Source organism: Montipora foliosa, chromosome 1 (genome assembly GCF_036669935.1).
Source record: "Montipora foliosa isolate CH-2021 chromosome 1, ASM3666993v2, whole genome shotgun sequence".
NCBI lineage: Eukaryota > Metazoa > Cnidaria > Anthozoa > Scleractinia > Acroporidae > Montipora > Montipora foliosa.
This window is the reverse complement of record NC_090869.1, coordinates 10,893,174-10,920,673: the sequence shown is the minus strand read 5'-3', so window position 1 is coordinate 10,920,673 and position 27,500 is coordinate 10,893,174. Positions and strand designations below refer to the sequence as shown.

General features: G+C 38.9%; 1 protein-coding gene across 2 annotated transcripts in view; it reads left to right on the top strand.

Annotated features, from left to right (window-relative positions):
* The first annotated feature begins 1,774 nt into the window (after positions 1-1,774).
* LOC137980852 (ubiquitin carboxyl-terminal hydrolase CYLD-like) overlaps positions 1,775-27,500 on the top strand; it is a 37,042-nt gene continuing 11,316 nt past the window's right edge. The window contains exons 1-12 of one of the 2 annotated variants that reach the window (XM_068828277.1): positions 1,775-2,364; positions 4,625-5,008; positions 5,873-6,134; positions 8,506-8,880; positions 11,051-11,332; positions 12,880-13,047; positions 17,689-17,846; positions 20,419-20,578; positions 22,426-22,684; positions 23,589-23,680; positions 24,424-24,490; positions 24,882-25,023. In XM_068828277.1, coding sequence (XP_068684378.1) covers positions 1,909-2,364; positions 4,625-5,008; positions 5,873-6,134; positions 8,506-8,880; positions 11,051-11,332; positions 12,880-13,047; positions 17,689-17,846; positions 20,419-20,578; positions 22,426-22,684; positions 23,589-23,680; positions 24,424-24,490; positions 24,882-25,023 — 2,805 coding nt within the window. In that variant the 5' untranslated portion in view covers positions 1,775-1,908. Of the gene's footprint in view, positions 2,365-4,624; positions 5,009-5,101; positions 5,206-5,872; positions 6,135-8,505; positions 8,881-11,050; positions 11,333-12,879; positions 13,048-17,688; positions 17,847-20,418; positions 20,579-22,425; positions 22,685-23,588; positions 23,681-24,423; positions 24,491-24,881; positions 25,024-27,500 lie in introns of those variants that run through there. The other variant, XM_068828317.1, reaches the window with a different exon arrangement.

The window sequence follows — 27,500 nt, the reverse complement described above, 5'->3', positions numbered from 1 at the left end:
ACTCACCGTCTTTCATTTGCGCGCCCAAACCCGATGAAAATCTGAGCATGCGCGTGGATTTACCGCTGGACAACAAAACTGTGTGGGCCGCCGGGCCGCCGGGCCGTGGCGGACCGTAAGCCGAGGGCCGCTGGGCCTTCGGGCCGTCGGGCCGCTGGACCGTGGCGGGCCGTGGGTCGCGGGCCGCTGGGCCGCGGGCCTGCTTTTAGCAAAACCCCCCTCCCCCCGAGTTACCCTTGGCGAGATACTTTTTCAACCGTTTACATGAGGTGGTGGAACTCGGGTGGAACTCGGGAGGGCGAGACAACTCGGGGAGGCGAGTTGTCTCGCCTCGGCAGGTAGGGTAACCCTGGCAGGTGAGACAACTTTTTCGCATGTAAACGGTTTGCCTCGACAACCCGAGACGAGACAGCAAAAAAAATAAAAATCAAAGAAGTAACAATTTGGGAGCTTATACATATTTTTAGCGTTTACTTTCGAATTAAAAGTTTTTTTTCCCGCTAAAATTCTCACCGCTGTCAACGGAAACTCGTGATTCATAAACAGCCTTTTATTTAAACTACATTTTATTGCTGCGTTAAGATTGTCAGTCCATTTGCTGAATGTGAAAACGCAACTATACATAAGAAAACGAACGAACGAACTAGAAAGAAAGAAAGGCAAATGACGATACGCATTTTTTGAAGATGCGTCTTAAAATATATGCACAATGAAGTAGGGTCAACTTTGTCTCGGTCACGCAATTCTAAAATAGACGCTCGGTAAAGTTGTCTCCGGAGGAGGGCTGTCTCGGGTAACCGAGACCATATAAACAGGCCCTTAGTCTCCAGCCTTAGGCTAGGATTTTATCATCCGTTGACAACCCAGAAATTGAAAAATGGCTCAAATCGCGTCGGATCTGGAAAATAGGGAGCTTACGAAACGACGACGCCGACGGCAACGACGACGCTACAAAACAATAGGTTTAGAGAGCAAACTGACAATGGCTCTGCACGCTCTGCACGTGCGTTTTACATTTTGGTACATTTCTTTGCCGTCATCTACTAAATGACGACGTGAAATGACCAAATTCAATGTTCTGTGGAGGACGTTAACACATAACGATAAATTTTCAGTTCTCTCTCTACGCTTCCAACCCATTCATATCAGTTTAATTGCTCGACAGTTAATACACATTTTTAATGCGAAACGACATGAAATATTTTCTTAGTGATATGAATAACGCGAACTTGTATTTTTAAATGAAGTCCTCGTTGCCGTCGTCGTCCTCATTTCGTAAGCTCCCTAATAACCATACAGGAAGGAAGTTATCCACAATGGCAATATGTTTAGGCTTTTTAATTGAGATTTTTTTCATATAATTATCTTCTTAAGCTTTTTAATTTATTGCGATTCCCATACAAATCCTTATATTTTTGTCGGCCATGCTCACACTGAGCTTGGGGCGCCCGTGGTCTTGCTTGTAGGTTGGAAAGAGCAGGAGTGTGATAGTTATCCGTTATTGACTAATTTCCAAAATTTATTGTCAGGTGAAACTGCACCATATCGAAGGTAACCACGGATATTTGACAATGCTACTCCCCATATCTCGCTCTTTCTGGAAATGAATTTGCTACCGATGTTTGGCAATAAATTATCGATCACCTGGCTGAAACAGGTTATGAATGTCATTTCTGGGAGTATCATCATGACAAATGACGTGCCTATGAAACTAAAAATAGCACTACGCCTTACATCATCGACCAGCTTTTCCTAGAATAACGCGCATAAAAACGAGGCTGAAGGGAAATTCCCTTAAAAATGGAGACTGCGACTGATGCAAATGTGCCAAAAATCGTCTCCATGCAGACAATAACAAGGCTTGCTTCATGTACGGTGAAACTATTATCATTTTGTCATTAGTACACTATGGAAGAACTTAGAAATAGATATATTCTTTTACAAGATCGTGTCGGAGAAATAGTGGAAAGAAGCATGCTGACACTTGGTCTTGCTTCTAAATCTACACCTATACAAGTGTTAAAAGGCGAGTTATTGGAAGCACTTCCCGAAACCGAACAACCTGGAGACTCAACCAGGATAGCTCTTGGTGGAATTGATCGTAAATTGCGTCTTGAGTGTCGTACAGAGGATGTTACGCGACTTACAAGGGAAGACGCCAATTTGCTTTTGGCCATTTCCTCGGTTACATTGAGATATCAAATATATATCGACAGAGGACGCCTGGATTTTGGTAAACGACTTGAAGTCGGAAGTAAGGTTTTGGTTTCAGTTAAAGGGATTTCCAAGAATTTACCCGGTGTGATATGGTACAAAGGCGACTTACTCAATATCCCTGGCACAATGTTCGGAGTTGAGCTGCATGTAAGTCTCGAGTGTTGACGTTTTCATGAAAAGTTGTGGACCTCTTTTATTTGTAAGACGAAGGCAGTGCATTTTGCACTTTACAGGATCTTGCAGATAACTAAAATTTTCGTGCAAGTGCAATTTAGGCTCGTTTCATACGTCTATCTTTTTACATGTACATGTGCCGAATCTAATGCAAATGAGAAAAATCTATTATTTTCGCTCATCTGCATTAGATTTGTTACATGTAAAGTTCGACGTTTGAAACGGGCCTTACTTGACAGGAAATGTAAGAATTGCTTCATTACAATACACAAATAAGGTGTACTGTAATCCAACAATATCTTGAAGGATCTTGAAAGATCTTGATTATTATTTTTTGCAGCCCCCCCCCCCCCCCCCTCCCACCCTCCCCTCAAATGATACCATGCATGCAGTGGGTTTCTCCTATGCTTCCTGAGGGAGAAAGCACTTTGAGCAGTCGTTTGACTTTCATCGAGCATGCGCGAGTTACGTAACGTCCACGTGACGCATGCATGTCTCTTTTAACTTCATTCCTTTTGCCAACAGTTTACCGTGTCTCGTGGGAAGCACAGCCAAAGCATCTTTACCTTTTAAAAAATGGAAATGCCCTTGACCATAATTCCAAATATTCCTTGGGACTTCAGTCCCTCCAGACCTATCCTCAAAGCTTCATTGGTCACTACAGCGGGCTCGCGCTAACGAAAACAGTTATGAACTTGAACGCACACTCAAGTGCCAAAACAAATTTACTAACGAGTCCATGGCACTGGACAGCAGCTCGCTCAAAGAAACAAAAGGCTGCTCACACAGTGGTTTCTCTCGGAAGCAGAGGAGAATTTTTGTTATAGAAAATCTGGCTTTACTTCTAAAGTGAATTGAAAAATGAGTTTTGAGGGAGCTTTAGCAGTGTTGTACTGTTGCCAAGGCAACAGTAGGGATCTCATGGATGCCGTTAAGAATTGCCCTACAATATTTGTAAACAGATGTTGCTTTTCTAATAGGATCAACAGTGTTCTGATGATTACTGTTAGACACCAACTGCTAATTATTATTATGGAAAACCGGATCCTTTTCAAGGAGACACTTCATTACAGAGTTTGAAAGCATAAGATACATGGTATTTTCCCATGAGGTTCTTTGATTCTGTAAATGTCCACAGTGTCAATTCTATACTTTATTTTGTGACACAAGGAAATAACAAATTTAAAGCTTTTTTCATCCTCTCTATACTAGCTACTGTATTAGGTATACTACTGTACAAGGTTATCAAGATCTTTTATTCTTTTTTCCCTCTCTATAGTAGGGAAGAAGAGCTGGCGCAGTGGTGAAAGCACTTGCTTTTCACCAATGTGGCCCATGTTCAGTTCCCAGACTCGGCGTCTTGAAAATGTGGGTGGAGTTTGTTGGTTCTCTACTCTGCTCTTGGAGGTTTTTTTCCAGTTACTCCAGTTTTCCCTTTTCAACAAAAACTGATGTTTGATTTGATTTATCTGTCTAGTGTGCATTAGTGACCTTTGATTGTACTGCTTGCTGTATGTTTGATCTTTCTTGTACAATTTGGGCTTCATAACTGAGATAGTGACAAAGCCTGAATTGGAAAGCCAAAAATACCAGCTACAGCTGTAAATTAAGATTGGTGCCAGGCCCAGTAGGAAGGCCAAGGTCTGGCCAAAAGGCCTCGTTTGTTTATGACTGAATTGTTTTTTTTTTTTTTTAAATGCAAATATGATTTCATGTAAATCAATTGTAGTGTACATTCATCTTAACATGGGTAATCAATCAATCAATCAATCAATTTTAATTTAAACTCACACAAACATTAATTTACAGTGTTGGAAAAAGAAAAATAGAATATACATATGAATATTTACAAATTAAATATTGAAGAAGATACATAGTACTAATGAAATATTACAATTGTGATTAAGAAATAAGATGTTAGGGGAAAAGAAGAAAGGATAAATGGTAAACAAACAGTTTTAATACAAAGTTGATTGTGAAGAGTTTGGGACACCTAAATAGCTTATGAAACTAATCGAGTAGGTGCCCCAAGTAGCTTATGCCCCAAGTAGGTGCCCCAAGTAGTGGGTAGCTTATGCTTTAAGTTATTATTAGAGAAAGGTGATAATAAACAGCCTGATCATCAACTTAGGTGTCAATCAATCAATCAATCAATCAAACAATCAATAACTTTATTTAACCATGGTAAAACATCAATAACAAGCAATTTGTTTTGCTGTTTCTAACCTTTCAGAAAAATCCAGGGTTTGGAACATCTGATGGAACATTTCGGAACAAGCGATATTTCACTTGTGGACCAGACTCGGGTGTTTTTGTTGGACTGGATAAGCTTATGCCGATGGACGATGCAGAATATAATTCTCCCTCAAAGACACCAAAGAGAGATGAACATGGTCAAGCTAGCCTTAAAGCAAAATTAAGGGATACAGTTCTTCCATCTTTTTTAAAAGGAAAAAATGACCCGTCACTTCAGGCAATGACTGTTGATACACTTAAAATTTACCAAAGAGTAGTTACTTTTTCGGAAAACAATGACAATCCTGTCAGAGGAACTGTGCGTTTTATTGGTGAGGAAAAAGATGCAAGTGGACGACGAGTTCTTGTGGGATTGGAGCTGGTAGGCAATTCTCAAAGTACAAGTACAAGGAAGGGTTACGTTTTTGCAAACGTTGGCTGTGTAGCACTATATTTCAACAGAGTTAACTGATGAGGGTGTAATGTGAAGTGCTTGTTTTCTACCCCATATGAACCATGTGAGCGTCAGCCCTGCTAATGGAAATGGGCCACCAAGGACAGAGAAAAACTCTGACCAGGGTGGGATACATGTTTCATACAGTCTGCTTAACCCATTCATGCCTCAAATGCCGTAGGATGCCCCCCACTGACAAGTAAAACCGTCCGGCCTTAGCTTAGACAGAGTAAAATATATTAAATGTCACTCTCAGGGGTCAATGGGTTAAGGCCTGTCATCAGGGATTCACCTCTGATTTTAACAATAATGATTGTTTTTGGGGATGAGGATGTTGACCTTGTTGCTTATGTAAGAAAATTAATCATAGACATTCACCCTTATAATTATTGTTTATCATTAAATTTTCGTTCTAACTTGTTTTACTGATTATTGTTGTCTATCTTCTAACGTACATCCTTCTTATCAAAAAACCTTTTACAAACATCATCAGTTGATGATCTTTGAAGGAGACATAGCTTTTGTGTGTATATACAGTGGTTGTTAACCCATTGACTCCTAATCTGTTCCCCATTGACGAGTAAAATTGATTCTGCTTCTTTCCTAGGAGTCAATGGGTTAAACAGAAAAATTAGCCATAGTATTAAATGACCAATGTATGGGCTGCCTGCAGGACACCTTACTGTTGTTACAAATGTTCATGTACGTGTACGTTACATATTATTTTTATGATAACTTGGAAGTGTTTATTGTGTTTAATAATAAACAATTAATTGCATTTCTTTTCTTTAGGATGAAAGGATTGGTAGTGGAACTGGTAAATGGAAAGGAAGACAGTTCTTTGTCTGTAAGAGAGATTATGCTGCATTTGTTGATATAGAAACTGTCATACCTGAGAAAGATTTTGATAGTGACCCTGGAGAGGCTATGACAAGGGCAACATCACAAAAGCAGGATAAACGACGTACAAACACAACAGAACAGGGAAAAATGGTTAAACAGAATGAAGAAATGTTTGCAAGGTCATTGAGTTATGATCTTAATAAAAACCCAGGTAATACTATCATGTTTTGCTGACATGGTTCCAAAGAGTTAATACTATTGTGAGGATGAAGATTAGGTTTGTATTGGGTGATGTCTTTTATGGCTTCATAGTTTGTGATTGGCAGTCTTCTAGCTGATTTTGCATGTGGCTGCTATAGAGAGAAGATCTTTGATCTTTTCCTAGGAAACAGTAGTCATACTGCAAAATGTGAGAGACTTGAAATAAAAATTTGTTTTTTGTCTTTACTTGAAGTAGTTAGCCTCAGTGGCTTGTTAGTGAAGGCTAAGTTATAAATTGTTCTCTATAATTAGATAGTGTATTGGTCAGAAACCTTGAAATCATGCTCTGAAGCACCGCTATGGAAAATATTTAAACAAGGTATCTGCTCCCAAAGAGGAATAAAAATTAGTGGAATAAAATCTCTATTAATTCTTTTAATGTAGGTCTTGCACATCCTCAACTTGAAAATTTGCTAACAAAATAAATTTGCCCTTTGCACAGTTGCTGTAACGTTTGGCTTTCAAGATTATTTGTAGGGCATTTCCATAAATTATGTTCCAATTCCCTTCCCATAATTATTGTTTGATGCTTCTGGACAAAGCACCACATTGAATCCTTGAGTATGGCACTTCAAAAGCTGAACTAGATGAATCTGTATACCAGAAGACAAATGCAATGTTGTGCATCTTTAGGTATAATTTAAATAATGGTTAACAACCGAAATAATAAATTATTTGATTATCTGAGGTCTAGATCTTCACCATTACAGTACAGCACTTGCTCAAGGATGCTATTCAAAGCGCTTTTATCATTTACAAACTAGGGACTCACTACACTTTACATGTACTGTACTTCTAAAGACCCTTGAACAGTGTTCTACCTTACTGGAAAGCTCTGCCTGCTCATATAAGAAACTTTCAGCTCAGTCAGTTATTTTCAAATTACTTTGACTCAATTTCTTTGGTAGCAGCACATTTTTGTAATTTTTACATCCAAATAGTAATTATTTCTTGTTACAGTGCCCTATTGAAAATTACCTTCACTTTGTGTGACATAGACCATCTGTATAAAGAATTTAATTATGATTATGATTATGATGATGATGATGATGATGATGATGATTATTTGTGTTCATAATTGACGTAGCTCTAGAATATCATAGCTGCATGCAACATCACCAAGATGCAATGGATTGTCTTGAATGAGTATGACTGTCTTCTGGGAAAATATTTTTTATAAGTCACATGATCAGCCTAGCATGAAGGACCAGGGCTGGTGTGATCTTGTCTTTATCCATTACTCATTTGGAGTACCAAGTCAAAGTTGAATCTACAGGAAATCAAAATGCAGCCGAACAGAAATGGATAAGTTTTGTAGTAGCTGCTATTTCAGTGGACTGTGGTCATTATTTTTTTGCTTCTCTCGTTTTAGTTTTTTGGTATTTAATATTGCCTTCTAGTTTTGAGGCCTCAAAGTCAGAATAATGGAATCTGCTGCAGATGCTCCTGCCCCTTTGCTTTATTGCAACAACCACATTTTGTGGCATTTTAGTCACAGATGAATACACTCCAATACCATGTGAGGAATTTGTGATATGTTACGAATAAGGAAATATCACGCATCGAAGTCGAAACTCTCATCTAGTAATCAATTTAAGCAGAAAAAGTGCCATAAAATCCGTCTCCGAAGACAAATAAAAAATTTCTCACTCAGTATTTGGGGTAGTGCAATCATCTATTAGAACTGAAAATTTGGAAGCAACATCTTAAAACCTGTTGGGAGAGGGGGTCAGAGAAGTTGTAATTTTGGAAAATCAAGCTGTGCCGTTCATGGTCTGCTAAATAACTCCGTCCCCTATTGAAAGCCAATTATGCTGAGCCAGTCAGCATTGGGGCACATGCTAAAGTATCAGGTCAAGTGTGAAGGCTGTCAATTGACACCCTTACTTTCATGTGTGATTAACATGATATGTCAAACATTTTTCATGTGCAAATTATGGTGGGAAACAAAGAAATTTTTTCATTTTTTTGTGGGAAAACACTTCACAGCCCACCGATTCAAGAGTTGCAAAAGCAAGAAATTTGAGTGACATTTATGGAATAAAGCACTGTGTCAAGTTACCGCATAGACTTTTGAAAAGTCCTTCATCTCGTGTAGATGGCATGCGGGACTTGGTCGCTTGCTGATCCACTTTGCGTGCACAAAGTCATGCTTCGCTCGCCAAAACATTTTCTCCTGGGATTCCTGTAAGGTCGACTTGTGGCAGGTCTAGTTACTGCACTACCACACGTATGCAATGCATACCTATTTTTTGGCAAAAAGATTAGCTGTTTAAAGTTTGATTCATGATGTTAAAATGTTTTTGTTTTGTCCTTTTCAGGTAAACTGTGTAAGGAGAAGACACCTTTGAGAAGGGCAAATTCATTTAATTCCTCTGACATTATGTTAGCTGCAGGAGAAAGCAGCAATACTGATTCCAGAGAATTCATAGAAAAACAACGTGAAATGCTTGATGAATTCAAGAGCTCAAAGCTGTCTCCTTCTGAGGATGTTCCAATGTACGACATTGAAAGGACAGACAGTGCAAGTTTCAGTGATCATCTGAATTTTGATGACAAGCATTTTAGAAATTCACCTCCAAAAAGTGAACCAATCACTGAACAGCCTCGCCTTTCAAAGACATATCATGACTTTGTCAATATTGACAAAGAGGACTACGAGTTGCTGTTTAAGAAAGATAAAAGCAGTGATTCTGGTATGTTGATGATTCCAGGTAACTCTTTTTAGGGTGTTGATACTTGCACAACTGTACATGTTGATCTCCAGAAATACTAGAAGAAAGAAACAGCTGTTGATTTGTTTCAGTGCAAGGCTTTTAAGTGCTACTATGATCAAATTGTTATCCCTTGGATTTTTATGTTTATCACATAGCATTCCAGGAAAATAATAAAAACGCTGTTTACCGTTTGGAAATATCTGCATTGGTTTTGGAGATATTTAAGTTTGAAAATTGTGCAAAATTAATGAGAGGACTGATGATGTCATTCACTCAACCCAGTATAACATCAAGTATATATAAATAGAGCTATCTCGGTCAATTTGCAGCAGAGACCATTGGAACTTGGTAGGCTAATAGTTCTACAGGCAACGCACCTTCGGCTATAAAGGAATTGGTTCTCATAGCAACTCACTCTTTTCCAGTTCCCTCCAACCTGATTTCAATATTTTTGGTGATCATAGCTAGAAAAAAATTTAGTGAGGCCACAAACTCAAACTAACATATAGAATTATGCTTGCAGGATCATGCAGATGAGGCACCACTTTTTTCATCATATTTGATCAAAATTCGGTTGAGTTTATGAGGTCATCGCTTGGCTAATTTGCATATTTTAAAAACTTGAATATCCCTGGAAAGAAAAGAGATATTTGAAAATAGTAAACAGCACTCTTCTTGTACAGATTACATGTGTATGTCTTAAAATGTCTTAAAATAGGAAAGATGCGAATTTCGTCATGATAGTAGCACTTTAAACAAAATTAAACTAAATGGAGCTAACAACTGCATTCTCACTGTTTTAACTTCAGTTGATACATTTTTTTAAATCGTCTGATGTTAGATATATCAAATACAATCTGAAAATCTCTACATGTACATCCAGGATTGACTCTAATTAGATGCACGCCAATTTCAATAAGTGTCACAAAGCATCCCCTTGCTCTTTTCTCAGAATACAGACACTAGAGAACTTTAGATTCTAGAATGAGAACGACTACGAGTACAAGGTTTTCTCATAGAACAACAGTGAGGGCATGCAAACTAGTATCATTTTGGCGAGAAAAACATGATACCATCGTAAATCATAAAATGTCGTTGTGTCACAACAGGTCACCAACACAGCAGCAGTTTTGTCATTTTTCGATTGGGAAAAGGCTCAGTATTTTCTCTAAAAACAGGCAGTCGAATCTCGTACTTGTTGTTGTCCTCGTCCTAGGATGTAAAGCTCTCTAATAATTATTAATGTCACAAAGTGTCCTGCAAAATGCTACTCCTCAATTACAGTGCGACACACCTTACATTTTTTGTACCTTGGCCACCTAACAAAGTTTTTTACAAAATTATCCGCCAATTAGGGTGTGCAAATTTGTTTGACAGTTATGCCTCCTCGCAAAGTTGTAAGTTGAACATTGTTGCATGGGTTTTTGGGTTGACGTATTTACACGTACATGTAGTTGTCAAATGTGAAAGTTTTGCTGGGTGGTCACGGTATTAAAGGCGCGTTGCACTGTAAAGATAAACAGCTGCCTTTACCCTAAGCTAAAAATAATGCTAACCTTTATCGGTTCCTTACCTAATTGTTGGAAATACATGTGTACATGTAGGTTGTAAAGGCTGTGACACTTATAAAGAGACACTTTGTGTTGGATGTCAGAGTTGGGAGGGCATCTACATGCATTTCTGGACATAAGTGAAAGTCTCTGAAAGGGCTAAAGTATGAAACATACATGTACTTGTAGTCCCATTGACATAACCTAAAACGCTATTCTGTTAAGGATCAATTCCTAATGCATTTTAGTTTTACGTTTGGACAGGCAAACAATAATAATTAATTTTAACTAATATTTAAAAGTTATGCAATAAAATAATTAGCCTCCCCTTCAAATTGCCTTACCAGTATTTTTACCATGTAATCTTGAACTCTTTGTTCTATTATGCACATGGAACAACAATATCTGCAGAAATTCCACATTTATTCTATTTGAATTGTTTTATTAGTGGTGCTATCTTTTGAAGCATTCATTTGCTTCTAATTGTAGGGAGTTTAATCAAAGTGCGGACAGCTATGGAGTTGCTTTGTAATTATTTTTGTTGGAAAAAAAGTCTATTGTTTCTGTGTATCCTCACAATTAGTTTCTTGTTTATGTAGAGGAAACAACAGACGTCAGAGATGTAGTGGTCACCAAACCACAACTTCAAGTGATAGCTGATGATTTAAGATATTGTTGGCGTGAGCTGGGAGAGAAGCTTAACATTGCAGCATCGGCAATTCATCATCATGACATGGGTGAAAGTCACAATAATAATTGTGAAAAAGCGTATGCTCTCTTGAACATGTGGGTAGCACAGGAGGGTAAGGATGCTACAGTAGGAAAGCTTGCCGACCATTTAAAGAGCATTGGAAGAAGCAGCATTGCGGGAAAACTTTTAGGTCAGCAAAAAATGAAATAAACACAGCTTTCTCATATTTCATATATCTTACACAGCGAGGTATGAAGAAAATTATAAAATGCTAAGTTTTAAATCCAAGACATTCAACCCCCTCTCAGACCAGAAAAACTTTAAACTCAAAAGAAAGGAAGACAAAGCATGAAGGAGCTTTTCAAAAGGCATTGTTTTGAATTTAACTATTTATCACTGAAAATCCAAGATGGTGATTAACAATCATAAGAAAGCAGACAGAACCCTTCAAAATGTTACGCAGGGTCTTTAACAATCAAGGAAGACAAACAATAGAACAATATTACTGAACAGAGTGGTAGTACAGGTTGTTGCTGAAATCGGTTTGTATCACACAAATAATGTATCAAAGGCTTCGTACTTGTCCACGTTTGATTGAGAAATAGTCCATTTGAGCCTGAGGTACAGCACGTTTTGTGGCAGGGCTTTTTTTTTAAAGGGGCTCTGTCACCATATGTGTTGATCTCTGTTGAATGCTCAGTGATATTTTTATTAATTTTTAAAATCTGCAAAAACCTAGAAATAATGACTGTTTGTTTATTCAAGACTCTATTATTACTCTGAGTTTATTTTACACTGTGTTTGGATGTTATGTACTACAAAAATCAGTGAACCGTGGACCCTGCCCAATTTTTTGTATTACGACCACTCCCACTTTCTCAGTTCTGGTAAATTCCGTAAATTCCTTAGACGTGCCACACAGATTCAAATGGCCAAGATAAGTAAGGTGGGACTTGTATATCAACCAGTAAAAGTCACAGGTGATGATTTGAGGCAAAAGATGATTCATTTTACCTGGTTGATACACATGTCCCACCTTACTTATCCTGTGTGGCGTGTCTAAGGAATTTGTGGAATTTATCAAAGAAGTGGGAGTGGTTGCAATACAAAAAGTCAGACCCGTTCCACGGTTCGGTGATTTTTCATAGTATTGAAAAGGTGGAAAGGGATTGCGTTTTGACTATTATGTAAGTTTACTGGTGTATACTATTTGTTTTTTACATTTCTGGCATCCCATTTTAGAGAAAATGAAATCTACTGCAGCCCAGTTTACTTGCAAAAGTCATCTGATATATTTCGCTTCAATTTTATCAAGGAATCTTTTAGGCCTGGCTAAAGCTAACAAAAGTGTGAATTATCACTTGTTTGGCCAGAACATATGGGAAAAAAACTTGTCATAATTTTTGGCTCCAAAGCAGAAATATTTTTTCATGTTATGGTTGGTAAATACCCCCCAGTTATTCACAACTGATGGCAGCGCCGGGGCAAATGTGCAAGAGAAAATAACCTGATAAAAACAATTTCCAAAACATTGATTTTAATTTTCCCCTCCAGATGGACTTCTGTTTAAAGTTATTCCTTAGTTATAATTATAGAAGTTTCCGTTTGCATCAATACTACATTTTCTTGAGTCTACCTTTGGCCAGAATGTGAGAGACCCGAAAACAACTGATGTTTGTGTTTGGTACAAAACAACACAGTCTTGTAACATTTTAAAATTTAATCTGCCCTTGACAGAAATGCATTCAGACTCTTGGATGGACAAAAATCCTAAAACAAAAGTAGTTGCTGAAGATGTTAGTTCTGGAACAAGTAACCATGATTTGTTGAAGGCACCTTCAGTTAACGTTGAGAGCCACAGTGGCCCCGTGCCGATAGATGAGTCACAAAGTAATGAAACAACAGGTGACTGTTATGTTGATTTTTTTATAATGTTGACAGCTTAAAATAATTATTGAATTTTAAAGAGCAAATTGCGAGTGCAAGAGCCGGAGTGGAGCAGAGGATAGTAGACAACCAACACATTCAATGTAACCCACAAGAATTTGGGTGTATGACAAATGCAGACTCTGGACTGCCTACAAATAGCGCTGATAAACAGTATTTAAGTCTAAGCACCCATTTCAAATAGCACTGATGAACAATATTTAAGTCTAAGCACTCACTTTAAAATGGTTAGCTTTCGATAACTGCAAGTTAGGGTTAGTCTGTGGACTGTGGTCTGCCGTCTTTAAGTGTCAGACACCGCAAAAATGTGGTTTTATTGTACAAATTGATGACGGTTGAATTGCCACTGTGAAACCGCTAAATTTTTTACACAGTAGCAATTTGACCTTTATCATATAGTAAAGCCAAATTTTCATGTTTTACTCTGCGACTAACACACCGTCGCAGTTTCTTTAGAAATCATCCCCATCAAACTTGACCCACACACCACGGTGCATTGGGGAAATGGAACCTGTGACACATTGGTGAAGGGTGAGTGCTTTCAGCGCCAACCTTGCTCCTTCAATAGAAACAGCTGGGTCTCATTCTTTTTTAGTACTGTGGTGGTGAAAGGCCATATTTTAATTCAAAAGAACAAGAATGCCAGAGGAAACATTTTTGACAATAATGGAGGTCATTGTGCAGCTCTAGCAAAGAAGCATATTTTCTTGGTGGTCTCTTAGAAGCTCCAGTGTACAGGTCCTGCTACTCGGCAGCATTTGCATCCCAATGCAATCTAAGTAGGAATTGCTATTGCAACAGGAAAATATTTTTGCACTGTCTTTTTACCTTCATGGACTGAGCTATTAAAGAAAAACTGACGTCCAGCCAATAGCTACAATTTTCTGTGAAATACAGAGCCTCTGCATAAAGGAGAACGCTGACCCAATAAAACGCTCATATTTACAGTGTTCTTTGCATGATCAGCAACCATAACTATCATTTTTTTGCCAAATCAAAAGAGTGTTTATACAAGAGCAGAGTTCAATTTCCAGTTTAACATCAATGATAAATTAATGCGACTATTTTTTTTCGTGGATCACCAACATGTGCGTGGATGTACAGCACTCTAATAAATACTTCATTATATGAAATTCAAGAGCTCTGATACCCAAGTATAAACTAAAAATACTGGGAGAAGCTTGTGGTTGAGCACTGTACTATGGTGCAGGAGCTTGTTGGCTCGAACTTAGCCCCATAAACTCCCAGGGTCTTAAAATAAGCAAGGAGAAAGTTTTGCCTTCTTTGTGAATTTGTGATTACACCCCCAAGTGGTTAGACTTTCAAGTCCTTTCAGACAGGGACTACAGTATGGTAACCGTGATCCGGAGGAAAATAGGAAAATCTTGAATATCTTACCTGAATCAAAACGCCACGAACTGAAATTTTCCCGGAACATAGCTATTTCGTTTCTTGCGGTAATATTAAATTGGCAAGTTTCAAACAGAAATATTTCTCTTGTTATTCGACAAAAGGTGAACGTAATCGCGAGCCCTTCGTCTGCGATATTGCGAATTTGGTCTTTGGTTCGCGAGTCATGTAAGCAGCCCCGAAAGATTACCAGTTAATCCCGATGATTTCTGTACGAACATGAAAATTTATTTATTCTTTGTTATCCTTGATATATCTCAGCTACAGTCGTATCGGATGTTGTTGTGAGTTGACCGTCTCCCCAACACACGCTCCATTTAATGGTAAGACCGTGTAGGTATTCTAGACATACCAAAGAAGGTAACCCGTTTATAAACATTTATAAAGAAGATTTTGAAAATATTCAGGTAAAGCAAAGACCTTTTCCATTTATCGAAGGTTTTCTTTATCTCCTTTGGGAGATTTAAGTTCTCTGGGGTCATAAGTAGTATACGTCGCGGACCAAGGACCCCTGTTGGCTATGCAAAAATTGTTGATATTTTCCAAGAGTCGATGAAACAAAAGTTTAAAACTCTGCAGCAAATTTGTTTCCAACCGCAGAAATAAGTTGATCTGCAAATCCGTTCTGCAAAAAGACACTTGTTCCTGTTGCGTTTTATCTTGACACAAGCCAAGTAAACATGACCATGAAAGTTACGGTGCCGCAAAAGCAGAGACTGGGGTCTAGGAAGACAAATTAACACACCTTACCCTGTGAGGAGAGTCTCTTTCGATCTTCCTAGATAAGTCGGGAAGAGGAAAGAAGAAACCTATAAGTTTTTCAGTAAAAAAATGAAATGGCATTTTAAGAGTATGGACTATCTTGAGTTTCCAAGGAAATGATTCCTTGATTGTCGTGTGTTTCCCAGAGTTGTTGGAAAATATCCCGACTGTTTGTTTTCGTTTTGTGGTTTTGTGGCTTCTGGTCACGAGTGACTGACACCGAATACATTTCAATTTTTAACGCATGCACGAAATGTGCAGGCGGCTAGCAGACGGTCTACTTTCCTCTTCCCGACTTACCTAGGAAGATCGAAAGAGACTCTGCTCGCAGGGTAAACACACCTGTCAACAAACTTGAATACCGATATCAGGAAAGCCGAAATTTTGTCATGTGAAAGAAGAATAATCAAAAAATTATTGGACACATTCGTTTTTGATGGTATGTTAGTTAACTAGGGAATATAGCATCATGTATAGGTGGTTTGCAACCACGGGTTGAAAACTTCGATCTCACGCCGGCTCACGCTTGCGGGCCAATTTCTCACGCCTGATTGAAAAATGTGAGTTGTTGCCGTCTTGCTTGACACAATTTTCAAAAATATGTTGACTCAGACCCATGTAAGGAACGAAAACCATGTGCAAACAATAGCTTCCTCGCGATCTCTGATTTTTGAAGTGAAAAGCACTGGGAGCGAGCTCGCGTTTATACGCCTTCGAAATACTTCGGACGTCTTCGGAAATCTTCGGAAGTGATCATGTCGTCTTCAAAAATCCCAGCACTCCCAGGATAAAAATCTCACGCCTATATCTCAGAAAAAGCTGGCAGGTATATACAATCTTCATATGATGAAATCATTCGGAACTGGTTGCTGGGACACGATTCACTTTTCTTTCCCCACTAAAACAATATCTAAAGATTGCAAGAAAATCGGTTTCACCATAGTTAGTATAAATGGTTTCACACTCTGTTAATTAATAGCACAAAATGTACTTCGATACTTCGATCACCGCGTTCACTTGGCGCCATGTTGTTTCAGCGGCTTCTTCCAAAAAATGGGATCGTGGGCGCACTTTAACACCATTTTCTTCTTGCCGGGAAAACAATGAATCGGTTTCAGGAATTACGTACGTGAGTTTTTGCGGGCGGGAGACGAAGATTCAGCTGGAACGTTAATTGAAAAATTCAAATCCATGGTCAGCTGTGAATGCTGAAAACGTAGATTTAGGCAAATTACCGAAGGATGTATGGAACCTTCAAAAAGAAACCTGTGCCCTTAACGTACAGTAGGATGGAGAATTTGTCACCTCAGTTAGAAAGCTACGCATGCAAAATAGACTACACAAGGTGATTAATAAATGGAGATACATATCGGTAGAAAAGTACTTCAAGAATTTCTGGAAGCTACTGAAACCGTACTAGCTGCTCTTTTCATTCTATCCCGGTCGGAGACTGGTACGAGCATTGTGGTTCGTAGGGGGGCGTAGACCGAGCAATTGTGGTAAGGTGTTTATCTGCAGTGAAGGTAAGTTGTTTGCCACGCAATCTGTAGTAGAATAAAGAACTACGTTTTGAAGAGGTGAAAAGCAAGGATGAAGGACCCATGTTTCCCTTGCTATGGAAAAACACGGACTTAAAACGTTCTGTGCTTCGTTCCATTTCAAATAACTGAAAAGAACACCGTCACCAAATTTAAACTAAAGACATGGGAAGCCGAAAACAACAGTGGCTTTAGAGGTCTTTCTCGTGCTGTTTCTTTCTTGCTATAAAATTATGACTTTCCTTGCATGCAAAGTAACATTTAAAATCATGGGGATGTCGGCCGAGCAATTGTGGTAAGGTGTTTATCTGCAGTAAAGGTAAGTTGTTTGCCACGTGATCTGTCTTAGAATAAGGAACTACGTTTTGAAGAGGTGAAAAGCAAGGATGAAGGACCCATGTTTCCCTTGCTATGGAAAACACGGACTTAAAACGTTCTGTGCTTCGTTCCATTTCAAATAACTGAAAAGAACACCACCAAACTAAAGACCTGAAAGAGCGGAAAACAACAGTGGCTTTACTAAGAGGTCTTTCTCGTGCTGTTTCTGTCTTGCTATAAAATTATAACTTTCCTTGCATGCAAAGTAACATTTAAAAGCGTGTTTTTTTGTAAGTTCTATGCTAAATAAGTTGGCGACCAAATTTTTCCCATTAGTCGCCAGCTGGCTCCTGAGTAAAAAAGTTAATTTCGTTTGCAAATATTTGGGAGTGGAGTTTCCGAATGGCTGCTCTTGGCTGGGCACATTGTAATTGGAGCTTCATTCCGTTGTGTGACCCCCACCACCATGGTGAAGCATGGATCTACAGCTGTAAACTAATCCAAAAACATGTCTTTCAATATTAAATTTTGCATTGGTGTCCCTATAATTTGGAGATTTTTTTATTTTCAGGTGTGCAAGATCAAATGGTAGTTGATGTTCCTCATGGCTATGAAGTGGGTACTATGGTTGAGGTTCCAATGGCAGAAGGTTTACCCAGATACGGTGTTATTAAATGGATTGGGTATCTACCACAAATGAAGGATAAGCTGGTGGTGGGCTTGGAATTGGTAAGTTGGGGTGCCTCCAAATGGATGACTGCAGACATCATCATCATCATCATCATCATTATCATCATCATCATCATCATCATCATCATCATCATCATCATCATCATCATCATCATCATCATCATCATAATAATAATAATAATAATAATAATAATAATAATGCATTTTGATTGTCAAATTTCATGGCTTTCACTTTGTTTCAAAGGGCAGTCAAAGCTTACTTATCAGAATTGGTGTGCATCCAGTCAAATTGTTCAGATAGTTAAGAGTTCAAGTAGTCAAAAGTTACCTACAAGTTGCAAATGACAAGTAAAATGCTGGGAATTGATACTGGACAAACAGACAAGTAATGGTGTTGGATACAATGATTACCATCATGACCAGGGAGTTCTTTCACAAGACCAACTGCAATTGGTGATTTTAAAAAGCAGTGGAAGTTTCCAAGGTCACTAGCTGGAACTACTCAATTAGTCCAATTTGTGACTTTAGAACCAATGTGTGAAATTTTATCAAGAGTTTATTATGAATGAAATAATAATATTAACCCTTTGACATCCAAACCAACCTAAACCGGCAAGACTTGGTATTTTACTCTATCTAACACCAGACAATTTTACTCTCTCTAACGCCAGACGATTTTACTCATCAATGGGGAACCCCCGGGAGGCAATGGGTTAATCACTCACTGAAAAACTCCCTGAACAACAACTGACATCATTACATGTGGCAATATTTGGTACATGGCATTGCGGGTATAAACATCAATTTTTATATGCAGGGTAAGAATAACAGTAAATGTAAAGTAGATAACAATAAAACAACAGTGGATCTACTTTCAAGATCATTAACTTAAGATAAAGTCGATCTCCTTTGGCAAGAATCTGATCTACAGTGGAGGAAGTCCAGCTCTGAGCCAAGCTCTGAGCACATAATGATACTGAAAAACTCATGAATGCTCATGAGATGTCACTAAATTGTGCGTGACCTTGGTGAATTCTTCCAGCAAGATGTGAATGGTTAGTTTCCCAATATGACCTCCTACTTGCACTTTGCAAAGCATGCTGTGGTGGGACCGACAGTGCACGTATTGGAATTATGATATGGACATTTGTAGTGCACGTGCAAAATCATAGTTACTAACAGAATGGACATCAAGCTAACAATAGTATCAGTGACACAAGGATCCCACCTCTCCAGCCAAAATTACTAATTAATTTATTGTAGTTCCAAACAAACATGAGTTGAGTTGATCTGTGATACTGTCCCTGGATCAGAGGGCTGCACTTGACCTTTACTTAGTGGTTGCAGAACTGAGTGTTGTGTAACAACTCACATTCAACCAAGACCAATGAAGGCTGAACAATTCTGGTGAAACAATTTGATTCCAACATTGTGCTAAATTTTTATGTTCTATTCATAGCTTTTTGTACAGCATTCTAAGTCATTTCCATGTTGACCAATCCTTGGAAATAAAGGCTGTTGAAAATGTTCCAAGAAGGCAAGAAGATGAAGAAGAGCATTAATTACTTCTTGCAGCAACTCCCTTTTAAATAGTCTTGGCAGTGGAAAATGGCCACCCAAGTTAGCCTTTGCTTAATGACAAGCCCTTCAGAGTCAAGAAAATGACATGTGTGGCATCAGAAAAACAATCACCATCGAGAGTACATCAACAGTACTGTTACACAGTATTAAATCAATATCTTAGAAGAGTTTATGTACTATGCTATGAGTTGTTTTGAACAAAATTTCACCCCATGGACATGGTTTTTGAATCATTTTCTTTGTTTGAATTGTAACTTTCTTTAAGGCTATGTTCAACTTTTTCCAAACCTGAGTAGTATCAAACTACATCCTTCTGTCAAGTGATTGGTTCCATTATTTATGCCCTTTGTGATTTTAAAGCTGTAATGATGGAAAAATATAATTAGGTAAATCATCTTAGTAGCTGGTGCACTAGCCTATTATTTTGGCATAAGGTTAGGTTAGGAAAGGAAATGAAAGGAACTTTATTTAAGTGTCTAGTCATTCTAGTGCTGGACCACTAATTGGGGACACTGCAAACTGAAATTAACAATTAAGGCAAATCAAGTCAAATGTTGAATTTTGAGGAAAACCAGAGTACCCGGAGAAAACCTCTCAGTGCAGAGTAGAGGTCAGTAGAGAATCAACAAACTCGACCCATATATGATGCCGAGGGTCTGGGAATTGAACCTGGGCCACATTGGTGGGAGGTGAGTGCTCTCACCAGTGCGCCATCCCAGGTACCCCTATGAAAGGAATAGGGTTGTTTTAGTGATGTTAAGACAATGACCTGTAAACCTGACCTGTGATCTGTGACCTGGATGGGAAGACTTCAAGTCAATTCAATATCTAACAGCTCAAATCAAATATTGGGTTTTGGTAAGTCGAGTTACCAGAGAAAACAAACTTTCAAAAAAACTCTGACCATGTGTGCCACCATGTCCAGTAATCAAACCCAGGACATATTGGTGGAAAGCGGACTACCCTGCTACCTTCCATAACTGAGTACAATAATACAAACAAAAATGACTGTTTAATACTTCCCTTGTAGGAAGAGGAACAAGCAGCATGTTCTGATGGAGTGTTTCATTCAACGAGATACTTTACCTGCCCTGCTGGGAGAGGTTTCTTTACTTTACTAAATCACTGCAGGCAAGACTCACGCTTTACTCCAAACTCACCAGCAAGTGAAAACATTTCGTCTGGAAAAGGTACATGCATAATTATGTGTGTTATTGTGTTTTTTTAAGTGCCACTACAGCCTTCAGGGTTTTCCTATGTGTAATTTTTGTTTGAGAATATTGTTCTGTCAGTCCAAAAAAAAAAAAAAAAATCAAAGGCAGCATTTCAAAGGATTTTTCACACAACTCCAGGGGCTATTAACATGCTGATGGTAATAATCAAAGCAACTGAGAAATTTTAGTCAACTATGGCAGACAGCAAAAAAGCAACTGATGGAAGCACTAAACTCGTGACTTAACCCTTTCAGCCCCCGTGGGGTTCCCCATTGACGAGTAAAATCGTCTGGCGTTAGACAGAGTAAAATCTATAAGTGGCACTATTGGGAGTTAAAGGGTTAATGCCCCTCAGGTCAAGACTCCAGAGGTTTGTCCAAAAAACATCCTGTCAATTTGACGTAAGATACAATAACAACTAACTTAGCATTGGCTGTTACACTGAAAACACATCCATAAAACAAATTTTGCTTTTGTGACTTTTGATATAATTCAGGTTGTAAATTAAAAACGAAAAAATACAGGTGAATTTTTTGACAGTGTTAACTTTCAGTTTGGCTTGACCTTTGTTCTCAATTGAAATAATGTAACCCTAATTAACTGTAATTTGAGTTTTAATAGCTCGTGATAAATGAAAACGGAAACAGGGCACATGCCCAATTTACAGTTAACACTGCGTTCTTTGAATACACCATGACCTTGGGCCAAATATTTTCCTGGTTGTCCCAACCTAAACTCAGTAAATAAGCAGTTCATCATGTGGACTCTTTATACTATTCGTCAGCAATCAGAATATGAAGTTTGGACAAAATAAGTAACGCTAAATAACTTGGATGTTTAAAGTGACGAAATCCTCTGAAATCGCAGATCGCACAGAGCAGTAGGTGTTCCCAGCAGGTAAAAAGGTTAAGTCTGCTTACGAGCCTAGTTGCTCATTAGGCCAAAGCTTATCCCAGTTTCTGTAGCATGAAGCGACTACGAGTATTTCTACTCTCTGGATGGGATGCCCGTCCATTGCAGGGTTACCCCCAGCGTTAAATTCGCCGGTACCCATTTATACACCTGGGTGGAGAGAGGCACTGTGAGATTTAAGTGTCTCGCCCAAGAACACAACACAGTGCCCCCGGCCAGGACCCAAATCCGGACCACTCGATCCAAAGTCGAGCGCACTAACCACAAGGCCACCGTGCTGCCTCTGTATGGCTTTTTCCGGCCCTGCTTGCACTAATGCGTACGGCCCTCATACAGGGATTTTCCCAATAGTTTTACAATGAAAGTGCGCGCAGGGGCCGTACGGGCCACATGATAAAATAACTTTCTGAAAGGAAATTAAGCCAATTGAAAACACTGAGCACTGGACCAGTGCAACTTCCTAGTAAACTACAAAGAAAAAAAAAGGCTTGTTTTTGGTGTTGATTTCTCATTGGGAGATAAAATTGAAACAAAACTATGCACGTTGAATTGTCTCACGTGGCTTTCTTTGTTCTGCTGGTTCCATACCAAGAATCAACAGCTTGTGTGAAGTTTGCTCTTGACTGCATGAGTCTTCTAGTCTGAATTCCATGCTTGGACTGAATAGAGAAGCCTTGAGCGTACTAAACTCTCAACTCGTGAAACGTGGGCTGGGAGGCTGATATTGTGGTTGGTAAGTGCATGTCGGTTTGAGTTAAATGAACCTAGACAAAAAAGGTTAAAAGGTGCCCCTTCCTTTGGTCAGAGGTGCAACAGACATTTTAAAAACATCCTCAGTCTTCACAGAATCAGGGGAACTTCAGTTACCACAGTGCTGTAGTTTTACATGTACTTTTTTCTTTTGATATCAGCATTTGGGAGTTTGCCTTCACCCGTCGTGGAAGGCATAACAGAGCCTCCTGTTTCCCTCGAAGATACATACTGTGGAAACATGCGTGGTCTACAGGGGCACCACAACTCGTGTTACCTTGATGCTACACTGTACAGTATGTTTGCCTTCTCGTGCGTGTTTGATACTTTGCTGCATCGACGGAGGAAAGATGCTGATTTACAAGAATACGATGAAGTGCAGCGTGTGCTACGGGAGTCCATTGTTAATCCTTTGAGATTGTAAGTCAGAAACAAGTGGCTCATATACTGCTAAAGCACAATGGCAGCAAGGCCCCTGTTCCCTGTTAGGAGAGTCTTGAGTCTAAAGTGTATTTTGAGACAGGGTAAAAGGAAGGACTTCTCTGGCACACAACACTCTTTGATCAAATGATTAAGGTGCCGACCACAGTATCAGAAACATCTCCTGAATGATATTGAGCCTTAAATGACACTGCACATATTAGTACGACTAAGCTTGCTTCACCTGATGTAAGGAATGTGATCCTGGGCCAAAGGTTTTAATTTACTGTTGTGCAGGGTGCTTCTGTGTTCAGCAGCATACACCTTTAAAGCAAATACGAATGCCACTCCACACTCTTTTGCAAATTCTGCTTTGTACTTAGAAAGGCTGGATGATCCAGAATGTTCTATGCATTACCCCAGGACTCGATTTGGCATGACACTGCATTCTCTAGACGATTTTCGAACATTACAGTCGCCTGTCAACACTGGCATATACTTGACAGGAAACGTTGTGTGGCAGAGTATAATCTAAATGTGTCATTAGAAAGCGAGACCCTGCAAGAAGGGAACCATGAATGAAAATAAAATAAAGTTCTTTATTCCAACTTTTCCGAAGTAGCAAGGAAGTAGGTTTTATATTTCATTTGTAGGAAAAAATGGTAATTCTAGGTTGAATTAGGAATAAACTGGAAAATATGTAACAAAGAAATGATTTCAGCCGAGACTGGATTGCAGTCATAATTTCCCACGTTATATTGCAATCTTTTGGAAATTTTTGGTGAGCACCTTAAATTTACTGGATATCATAGAATGTCTTAACTCTATGGATACTGGCACAACATATTTGTGGTTGAAAGGTTTTAACAGGCCAAATGAGTTACATGTTTTCTTTTACTTATAGGCATGGTTTTGTTCGAGCAGACCGTGTCCTCCAGCTTAGAGAGTTGCTTGACAAACTCAGCTCCACAGCTGGACTTATTAATGAGGAAAAAGGTAGCTTTTTGAAGTTTTGCTGATGAGCAATAAAAAGTATGTAGTGAAAATAAAAATGTTTGCCTCGGCATGCTGCAGTGAAGATATTAAGGGTGTGTTCCATTGACCCTATTGCGGAATAAGAATATGTGGAGTGATGAGTTAAAACGGGATGTCTGGCGTTTTGGAAAAAAAGGAAAAAAAAGGAACTTTATTCAAGTGTCTAGTCGTTCTAACGCAGAAGCTCTAATTGGGGACACTGTAAATTGACATTAACAATTAACAAAAATCAAGTCAAATTTTGGTTTTTGAGGAGAGGGGAAGCCAGAGTACCCGGGGAAAACCTCTCAGTGCAGAGCAGAGAACCAACAAACTCAACCCACATACGCCGGATCTGGGAATCGAACCCGGGCCACATTGGTGGGAGTTGAGTGCTCTCACCTCTGCACCATCCCTGCACCAACAAGAATAATGAAGATATGTTTAAAATAGCATTTTACAAGGTGTTCGACAATTTTAATATTTTAATTTCTATTCCGTGTATTTGTATTCTGTATGTAACGATCATGTTCCTTTTGATTTGCAAACTACCAACAAGAACTGAAAGGATAATTCTTTAAAGCTACATAGATGCGATTAGTCACAAACCCTGTTGGACAACAACAAGCCTTTTAAATTTATTAAGAAAATGAAATATTTTCAACCTCCACCAGTTGGTTATTTTATGGGATCCGTTTTTAATTGAATACCTTTTTTGCTTTCAGATCCAGAGGAGTTTCTCAACTCCCTTCTTCAGCAAGTTTTGAAAGCAGACCCATTCTTGCATTTGAAGTAAGAATTCTTCTTTATCTTTATATTCTGCTGTATTCAAGTTTGTTGTGCTTACAGGTCATGTCAGTGTTACCTCATTAATAGTCCCTTCCTGAAAATACCAAATATTAAACTATCAGGTTAAGCCTTGTTTGTACCGCAGTCACGTAAAAATTACCAAAGTTTTTCAATTACGAGAGAATGTCAATGAATTTTGAAGTATTAACTTTGCTTTGGCTTGAAAGGCGTTAGTTCTTCTGGATGGATAATCCGTCTGTTTCCCGTATTTTATCAAACAAACTATTTTGTTCTTCGCCTAGGACGATTTGACTCTAGTATACGTAGAAACGGCCAATGTTGCTTTGAATTCTTCTTTGCCAATGTTATCACTATTTTGGTAATTTTTGTGAAGATCTCGAGATGTTCGTAAAAAGGACGGCGAGGGAGCGTATTTCTATCAGATCATAACAGACAAAGACGACTCTGTCAAGCTCGCTCAAGTTCAACAACTTTTGGAGCAGTCATTTTTCTCAGCAGATATTATTCTCGCAGAGGTTAGTAGTATTTTGTACACGTAAAAAATGGAAATGTGGAAAGTCGTAGAAGAAATGACACCTTTTGGAAGCGACTGGTATCTTGATTCAGGGGCGCCCTTTGCTACTTGTGCCGATTTCATTGCAGTACGGAATCTCGTTGCATTAAAGTGTAATCAAACACACACGACAATTTTTGACGTTGTTCGGATTTTTTGTTCCCTGATTGTCAGTAAAGCCTAGGGAACGATGCTTGCCTTCTTAGCCCGAAAATATTTGGATGTGGAGAGACCTGAAAAGGCTTTTAGCGCCAACGGGTTGGTTAACTACAAAGAGTAGCGTTCTTAACTAGGAGGATCATAGCTTCACTTTTTTTATTTTTTATTTTTATCTTAGCTTCACTTGATTTCATATCCGCAGTTTAATATGGATATGATTCATTCATGACCAGCTCCCAACATTAGTGGCTTCATAGCTCAGTGGTTAGAGCGTCGCACCGGCATCGCGAGATCACGGGCTCAAACCCCGTTGAAGTCCTGAAATTTTCAGGCCTCTCTACGCAATTGTTCAAATTGGGTTCATATCTACGAGAATCATAGCTTCAGTTGATTAAAGAGTAAGGAGTTAAAGAAACGACGACGGCCGCGCCAACGACAACGTCACAAAGCAAAAATATCATTGGTTAAAAGAGGAAAAATCTTGCTGCACGTGCGGCACACATCTTAGCACATGTCAACAACGACGTTACTGGGCAACGCGCCTTACCGTGGCCACTCAACAAACTTTCACATTTGACAGTTGCTTATAAAAATACGTCAACTCAACAACCCATGCAACGGTGTTCAAGTTACAACTGTGCGAACTTTGCGAGGAGGCGCGACTATCAATCAAATTCACACATCCTGATTGGCGGACAATTTGTAAAAAAAACTTTGTTAGGTGGCCACGGTAATGTGCGTCGCACTGTAAATTACCCAATAGAGGTTTTGCATGGCAGAAACAAGGAAAATGTTTTGCATAAGAAAGAACATTTATTCCCATAGGAAAAATAATCTATTGTTCCTGCCATGCAACATGGCTGCCGTGCAAAACCTTTATTTTGGGATTTGATGACAACGTAAGCTTACAAATGTGAATCTTTCATTCTCTATTTTACTGAGACACTACTCTTACCCATTTATTTTTTAGGAGATCTCGCCCATATTGTGCGACGTGAACGAGATGGAATAATTACCAAAGACTTAGGGTAATGCAAAATTTTTATTTTGAGGTGACGTTTTCGTCGAGGTCGCCGTTGTAGATCTTGAACTAGGGTCTGAAAGATTAGGGAAGAGGACGAGGAGGACGAGAGCGACTACGACTACGAGTTTTCCGTACTGAGCATGCGCATAAGGTTTGGACACCGACGTTTTTCGAAGTGCGCGTGCTCAGAACGGAAAAATCATTCTCGTAATCGTTCTCGTCCTCCGATCAAAAGGCCCCTAAAGATTTACTGACGAAAGCGACGGTCACGAAACGTCACCGCAAAATGTAACTTTGCACCATAATATTAAGTCTTTCGCAATTTTTCCACTTCGTTCACGTCGTTAAAATTAATGTTAGCTCAGTAGCAGGAAAATGCCTCTAAATGCAAATGCGTAGTTCTTCCCATACGGAAAATGTTGTATTTTGGTGCAATTTCAAAGTTAAAAGGTCATATGTTATAGTTGGATAAATCTAAATCTGAGACCGGAGATGGGCAAATAAATCCTTAATCTTCAGAAAGCCGCTCTTTGTCTTTTCACTTCGTATCTGCTTGGAACAGAAAAAAGAGAATCTCCCGAGCCATTTTGGCAAAATAACGCATTTTCTTTGTATTAAAAACTAGTTAAGCTATTACCACTGCTTGAGAGCCTTATGAATAATTGATGATGTCCGGGCATTCTGCGCGATGTTTTCTTTTTTAACCAATGATTGTTTTGTGGCGTTGTCGTTAACGTCCCTAATACCCAGTATCGTGCGGGAATGGACGGGCCCGAACCCAGGCCGGACCAATATTATGGCCTTTAAATAACTGAAGAGAAATGGCTGCTTTACGGTCGCATTTACAAACAATACATAGGCCATTTTCGACATATCAAATATTCAGCTTGATAGTGAGGTAGTGAGGACAAAAACAATAGAAACACCTTGGAATGAATGTGAAAAATATTTACATATCATCCACTTTCCTTTGTCTTTGTCCTCACTGCCTCACAATAAAGCTGAATTTTAATATATCGAAAAAGACCTATTGATTAGATTTTTCAAGTTTTCTCAGTTTAGGAGGATAAAAGTGCCCTCTCAGAACACTTGTGTAAAGCCCCGCCTACACGAGCAATTTTTATTTGCTCGTGTAGACGAGGAAGTTTGGCCGTTTTTTATGTGACAAATATATTTGCTGAAAAGCTGCTGGCGTGTTAGGTGTTATGTGACAAATAAAAGTTGTCACATGCGAAAAAGTGCTCATGTAGACGACT